At 38.2% G+C, this 7,121-nt stretch overlaps 2 protein-coding genes across 2 annotated transcripts in view; both read right to left on the reverse strand.

Moving 5' to 3' along the window:
• Window positions 1–2,334: 2,334 nt before the first annotated feature.
• On the reverse strand, window positions 2,335–4,242 carry LOC137983848 (uncharacterized). The gene is made up of 3 exons (XM_068831022.1): window positions 3,827–4,242; window positions 3,379–3,470; window positions 2,335–2,827 (listed from the first exon to the last, which is right to left on the reverse strand). The coding sequence occupies exons 1-3, from the start codon at window positions 4,184–4,186 to the stop codon at window positions 2,434–2,436; spliced, it is 846 nt and encodes a 281-aa protein (XP_068687123.1). The 5' UTR covers window positions 4,187–4,242; the 3' UTR covers window positions 2,335–2,433.
• Window positions 4,243–5,052: 810 nt separating this feature from the next.
• The window catches only part of LOC137981545 (uncharacterized), a 2,082-nt gene continuing 13 nt past the window's right edge, over window positions 5,053–7,121 (reverse strand). The window contains exons 1-3 of the mRNA XM_068828643.1: window positions 7,094–7,121; window positions 5,285–6,227; window positions 5,053–5,121 (exon numbers count right to left, since the gene is read on the reverse strand). The exon at window positions 7,094–7,121 is cut by the window's right edge and continues 13 nt beyond it. Of these exons, the coding sequence (XP_068684744.1) occupies window positions 5,053–5,121; window positions 5,285–6,227; window positions 7,094–7,121 (1,040 nt within the window). The remainder of the gene's footprint in view (window positions 5,122–5,284; window positions 6,228–7,093) is intronic.

Below are 7,121 nucleotides of genomic sequence, written 5' to 3' on the forward strand. Positions count from 1 at the left end.
GAACTAGAACCAGAAACAAATAGCCCAACTTTTTGGGTGGTTTGGTTCTAATTAAGGCTATGTTTCTCCTGTTTTTTTTTTAGGAACAGAGACAAATGGTCCTGTACTAGCATCACATGTCCTTCAGTTCATTTTTTTAGGAGACAATGGCTTCAGGTTTCCAATAGCCCAGTTCCCTTCAAGTGGATGCACTGCGAGTTCCTTGTTTTTTATATTCTGGGAAGGTGTCAGGAAAATGCTGGAAACAGGATTCAAGTAAAACGATGATATTATATTGCTTTTTTTCTTCACAAATTGAACAACTGTAACTTTTTAAAACCTAATATCATGGGAACTATCCCAAATGTAACCAACTTTTCTTTTACAATGTAATTATTAAATTAGGAAATGACTGAACAAATTGCAAATTACAAGTAAAAAAATTACTTTTGTCTTAAAACAAGAAGCCACAGTCCTTCTGTATCATTAAAACTAATAATTATTATTTACATTATGGACACTGATGTGCATATTGGAAAACTCTGAAGACAAAAAATGTATTTAATTTATAGGTTATAATATTCTGTTTCTTTTCTGTACATGACCTATGCAGCTAAATACTTAAATTAATGAAACACTTTTTGTATATCCATAAATGAACTAGCAGAGTGATTTCCTCTTTTATTATCATTTCATAATATGAAACAAGAGTGTACTACTGCATCTTAGATGGAGCTGAGGTAAATCGACAGTTCATAAAGCTGCATTTTTTGGATGACAACGAGGCTGTGCAAAGGCATTTTACATGTCACAACATCTTCAATGGCAAGTGCCCTATGGTCTTCCTTATGGACCCAAAGGTAATCTCTGTTTTCTTTATAAGAGTAAACCCAGATTTTATTCCTATGTGACATATATGCATGACTTGTCTTATTATGAGTAACCTGTTGTGTATACTAAAATAGCAAGATGAATGGATTATTAAACCATGCTATGGTTTATTTCATGTATTAACAAAAAGGGCGCAGGACACTCTAGCTATGACTCAGAATGGGTACTGCATGGAAATATCATATTTTATAATATTATACATAACTTTAAGAATAAAACTAATATAACTTGCACATCCATAGCAAAAATGAATTTTACCAATTAAAATGAATTATTGATTGCAGATCCAAAAACAATTTTCATTACCTCCTCAGCACAATGTTAAAAAGCTCAGGAATAATGTCTTGAAGAGCTCCCTCGATGGAAACAAACATCTGCAATATGGGGAGAAGAGCATTCTTTGGGAGCATTTGGTCAATGCCTTTAACTTTGACCAGGGAGAGTTTACAATGTCATACCATGAGAAGCTGACGGCAGAGCACTTTGAATTGAACCCTTCCTCAAAAATGAGAAATCACCTGGCAGAAGACGTTCTGGACAAAAATATGCTAAGCCTAATGAAGGTATTTCTCTGTCAAATATATCAATATGCAGCATTTCAATTAATAACTTAGCAACTTAAATGAGGTAATGGACGGTTTAAACCATTGACATTCATGGACATTCTTGTTCATTTTGTTACATATATTGTTTAGCAACATGACTTATCAAAAGCTGGATTTTGAAATTGCAGCTCATATGGTCACTTGTGAAACTCCAATAAGCCAAACAGAATTCATGTATGAACTAGTGTTTCTGACTATTTCAGGCATACAAAGTTCACCTTGCAACAAAGGGACAAGATGGTAGCAGCATTGATGCAACTATCACTCTCCTAAACCATTCATCGAAAATTATTCAACTTTTCCAAGATAAAATTGGCATACAAAGTATACAAGACAGCAGACTGAAAGATCTGAGCCAATTCTTGGATTTTTTGATCAAGTGGAAGTCATCAGCTGGTACTGATGGCAAAAAATTCATATCGTCCAAACTTTTCTTTGATCTAAACTCCATGATCCTTGGATTTCAATCTCTAGTATCAATCAAACTTAAAGCTTTTCCCAATGCCATCATAAAGCCAGCCATAATAAATCAGGATTTGGTTGAGAACCACTTCTGTCAAGTCAGAGCATGTAATGGGCAAAATAACAATCCTACATGGCGACTCCAGGAGACATGCCAAAACACCATTAGATATGGACAGACAACAATTAGCAGAAAAAGCAATGCTGGGGCATTAAGTTTGAAAATGAAGAGTTAAATAAATCAGTACCTCTACATAGGGAGGAGAATAAGAAAACCTCAGTATGTAACATCACCATGGATACTTAACTCACAGTGTAACAAACTCAACCAGGCCATAGGCCACAGACTCATCATTTTTTCCCAGTGTAAATGTAAATAGACTTAAAGTAGGAAAGACCACTCTGCTGTAAGTGTGACCTTGTTTTGCTGTGGTATGTAGTAAGTTTGATAGCAGCTGTTGAAGTTGTTACACTGAAACTACAACTACTGAAAAAATTACCTTAACCTGATAATTCTGATGGAAACTCTCTGGTTTACCTCATCAACATTTGCCTCGGTCCGTAAATTGTCAAGGTAGAATGGACAAACCATAGAAGTACTTTGTTTCATGACAGGAATAAGACGTTTGCCAACATGTGCCTTGCATTCTCTGGTGTGAAATTGGATACTGTAGGCCAGGCAAAGCTTGTGCAGTTGTGCTTTGGTATACATTTTCACAAATGTAGACTCACCATACTTCTCTATGTATAACAGCAACCGCTGGTGGCTTGTCACCTTTCCATGACTGTGATCTGCGGCAATTTCAGAAAAGGGAACTAATGTTTTCTTCACTTCCAAAGCAGTTTTCCTTTCCAGAACTTTCTTTCTGTGCTCGGCACTCTTCTTCAGTCTGTTCAGTTAATTTAAGAACAGATGTATATAGTAATAAGTAAAGAGGTAAATCAAGATTTAAGTGATATACAGAATTGATTTGTTTATTGATATTTCTCAAAGAACTAATTATCTCCTTTAAATGCTATCCCAAAAAGCTCCATGGCATCAACAGATAAAACTAATGGTCCAAGTGAAACTTACAGAAATCCTAGGAAGGGAATGGTATTGTTGCAGGAAAGGAAATGGTATTATTACAGGGAAGGTAAGCAAATTGCTCATCGCTGGAAAATCCTCAATTCAGGGCAGAAAATCCTAAAAGATATATGTTCAGTTTTCTCCAATCCTGAATGAATTCAAATCAAAGTCACTGGTTGGTAAAAAAATGAGACACTTTCTACCGTTGACCAACCCGGCCCCATCAAAAGTTACATTAAGAATGACAGAAATGATTATAGTTATTAAGCCGTAGAATAACTGATTTGAAGAAATATCCAGTCCCTATCCCTGTTGTAACCATTTGAAGTCTGCAGATTATGAGTTATAATACTGTGCATGAAAAAGCAATACCTGTGGGCAAGGCGAAAATCTCTTAAGTACTGCCCAGCACCAGCCAACATGTATCTGTTTGTGATTTCATCATACAGGTCATCCAAAGCCTTCTGCAAGAGAAATGATATTTTGAAATGAAAGTGTAAATTACCTTAACATTTTTGTAACATAAATCACTTTATATTGAATAATGTCAACTGCTCATGAAATGACAATATTCATTAGATATATAAATGGAGAAATGTGCAGAAACTTAAACACCAATTTATGGAGTTCCCCAATCGGTAGGATATTTGTTTGAAAATGATCAAGATTCAGAATTCCATGTCTCACCCAGTATCTTACAAGGTGATGCCCTTTTTCGATTTGAGGTGGTTTCCAGAGAATTAAATTAACCAATTGCTAATGATTTAAATATTAAAGCTGAAATCTGGATTTTGCAGTATTATTATTATTACAAACATACCTGGCCTATCTCCTCATGAGCAGGGAAGCAAGCCCTCCATTTCATTCTCAGTTCTTTTGAACTTTTAACAGCCTCCATAGCATCATCAACCAGGTTTTGATGTCTAGCACGCAGCTTGCTTTCATTGAGATTGTCAACTCTCATCTGCTCAAGTTCAAGGAAAAATTCATAAGCAGCATCCTCTATATGAATCAAACCCCTGGACCTATACTGTCTCTCTTCTGTGACCATCAATGTGTCTTGGTGTTTTGATGTCTGTTGCAGCTGCGCAAAGTTTGCGATTACATATTCCTCAAGCAGACCACTCATTGCTAGAGACTCCCTTACTAAAACCTGGGTTGTTTGAACCTGAGATGTCATATGCAATTTGACATATTTCAATTTCGCATGAAACACTTTAGAAACAGCCCAAGCACCAACATGTCGGATTTTCGCCTTCCCTTCAACAGGTATTTCCTTGACATTGATTACCACAGGATTTGCCATTTCTACATTCTTCACCCTCTCGGCAATTTTCTCAACTACTTCTCCATACACAGAAATCATTAGCTCATTGCCAACTGCAACCTGAATATCTGACATTTCAGTGGTGCCAAAGAATAACTTCAAGACGGACAAGAAATTTGCAGATCTGCTTAGCATCATATACAAATCTCTAGTGTCTAGAGACCACTGCTTTGAAGAGATTTGAACACGCGAATCATCAGCCAGCAGGGACTCTTCTAGGATTATTTGGCATGCTCTGCACCACAACACCTTGCCAAAAACATCTAAAGTTTCATTATTCTTTAAAACTTCGTCAAGCAATCGGTTTTTGATGCCAGCATACTCACTAAGAGGCTCGGCGACCTTCATTGACTCCAACATAGCCCTCACACTAAAGCCGTCAGGAGGGGTGCGTAAAAAATCGTGAGAACTTTCGTCTGCCAAAACAGCATAAACAGTCTCTAAGTCCAGCATCAGTTCATCAGGTTCTCCCCTTTCAAAAAAGGATGTCACAATTTGTTCCGTTTTCTCATTCAGCTCATCCATTACATGATCTCTGGCTGCTTCAGAATCCTCATTTCTGTCTTCATTAACCTCAAGGCTTTGGGCTGGAAGAATTTTGTGTCTGCAGCAGCTGAAGTCGCCTTCAGCAGCTAAAGTCACATTCATCTCCTCTTGATTTGCGTCAGAGATATTAATACATTCCTGTAGGGGTGGTATAAGTTGACGCCGGTGAAAGTTTAAGACCCGTAGATGCTGAGAACTTTTGACTCGGGTGAAAGCAACATATAGAAGGCCTGGTGTGAACTCTTTAGAACAGTGTACAACAACAGATTTAAATGTCAAACCCTGAACTTTATGGCAGGTGGTGGCATACATTAGAATCACAGGAAATTGAGTACGGGTCCCGACAACTTCACCGTGTTTCCCCCTATTCTCCCAGGTTTCTCTTTTCAGCTTCACCATTCCTACCATGGCAAACTCTACTTCAATAAAACTTCCATTCTTTGCAACATAAATTCCAGGACTTCCATTTCTTAATTCATCACTTTTGTTCCAGATCAACATTACTTTGCAACCAGGCTTGAGGACCAAGATCTCTTCTGCAGCGCAATCAATATTATCTGTGTTTCCACTGTCAACAGCTGCAAACCGGTTTTCTTCAGTTGCGAGTTGGCTTAGTTTGGTAAAGTTAAACACCCGAGTCGGTACCTTCCGAAAAAATATGTGAGTCGCTTCTTCCTCCAATTCTTCGGACAGCTCCCTCTTTAAACCTTGTATGAAAATATCGGATTCTGTACTGCAAGTTCCGGCTCTCAATTCATCCAGGCAAGCCAGAAACTCCTTTTCAGATTCATCCTGACGCATGGATTGAGTAAGTTTGAATCGATGTGGAAAGGCTTGCTGGAAAATTGGAGATTGAAAGATGAACTGGCCTTTATCAAACAAACTCGGTACTGGCCTAAGCTGCTGAAAATCCCCCACCAAAACGAGTTGTATTCCATCAAATGGCATAGGATTGTGCAATGCCTCACTTACATAAAGATGTATCAAATTAGCTAGCTCTAACATTCGCCTGCTAGACATGGAAACCTCATCCCAGATAAGACAGTCCAGTCTCTGGATGTTTTGGACTACTTGGGAATCCCTGGAGGATCGTTCGACGAGCTGCTTCCACTGTAGTTCTGCAGTTCTTAGGCGGTAAAATGAATGAACAGTGGACGCGTTTGTCTCCGTATAAACTGTACACGCAATCCCACTGGAACAAACAATTCTCACATGTTTGCCAGATCTAACGAGGCTTTTAAAAATTTCCTGCACCAAAAATGACTTTCCAGTGCCAGCTTTTCCAGTGATCAGGGCATTGTGGCCAGACTGCACGACTCGCAAGGCGAGTTCTTGTTCTAAATTCAACCTACATGTAGCAAAGGATTCAAGAGAAATTTAGGTGTGATATTTTTGCCTTGCTACGTAAATTTAAACCAAACATCGTAAGGGCAAAGACATAAAACCCTTTGACAACTCATTTTCTTTATATTTCGACAAAAAAAAAGCACTATATTCGGCGATCCATGTCAGGGCATCTCAAGTTGCTTCACTTTTTTTGCTGTCGCATTAACTTTTGTTACGTGACGCCTGGTGCTAACGTAAAGCTAAGGCCGCGAAGGAAGGACGTTCATATGATCTAAAATAATAGGGACCTTAAGCAAGGACAACGACGACGGCTACGAGAACGCCACAAATTTGCATATTTAGTGGGCAAAAACAGTAGTATTGCACGTGCGTTTTACATTTTGATACATTTCTTTGCCGTTCTCATCTCGGCTACTACGTTAAATGATCAAATTTGAGGTCATGTGGAGGACGAGGGCAAATTACGATGAATTTTCAATTTTCTCTTTAAATGTCCACACCGTTCTCATCAATTTTATTCTTGGATTGTGTATTCACAATTTCCTTGCCGAGCAACTTGGAGTAATCGCAAAATTATTACAGTAACGGGAAATAATATTTTTAGACAAGGTTCTCGTAGCCGTCGTCGTCTTCCTTGCTTAAGGTCCCCAATTTCACACCAGTTCATCCTTTAATTTTTGGATTCCTGCTCTAGATCTATCCTCTCACATTCAGTTCTACTTCAGAAAGAACTGCAGAGAAAGGAATCGACAAATTTGACAAAAAGCTCGCATGTCGCGAAAAAGAATTACCAGAGCTGATTTATTTCCTGTACCTTGTTGCATTGCACTGATTTGCCTCTCGTAAAACAAAAAAAAGGATACGTACCATTTCTCATTTGAGCGTGGAAGACATC

This window comes from Montipora foliosa, chromosome 13, assembly GCF_036669935.1.
Source record: "Montipora foliosa isolate CH-2021 chromosome 13, ASM3666993v2, whole genome shotgun sequence".
In the NCBI taxonomy this organism is placed as follows: Eukaryota; Metazoa; Cnidaria; class Anthozoa; order Scleractinia; family Acroporidae; genus Montipora; species Montipora foliosa.

Coding starts and splice junctions, on each gene's coding strand:
- LOC137983848 (XM_068831022.1), bottom strand. CDS start 4,186: ATGACATCTCAGGTTCAAACAACCCAGGTTTTAGTAAGGGAGTCTCTA. Junction 3,471..3,826: donor CTCATGAGGAGATAGGCCAG/GTATGTTTGTAA, acceptor TTTCTCTTGCAG/AAGGCTTTGGATGACCTGTA. Junction 2,828..3,378: donor GATTTTCGCCTTGCCCACAG/GTATTGCTTTTT, acceptor TTAACTGAACAG/ACTGAAGAAGAGTGCCGAGC.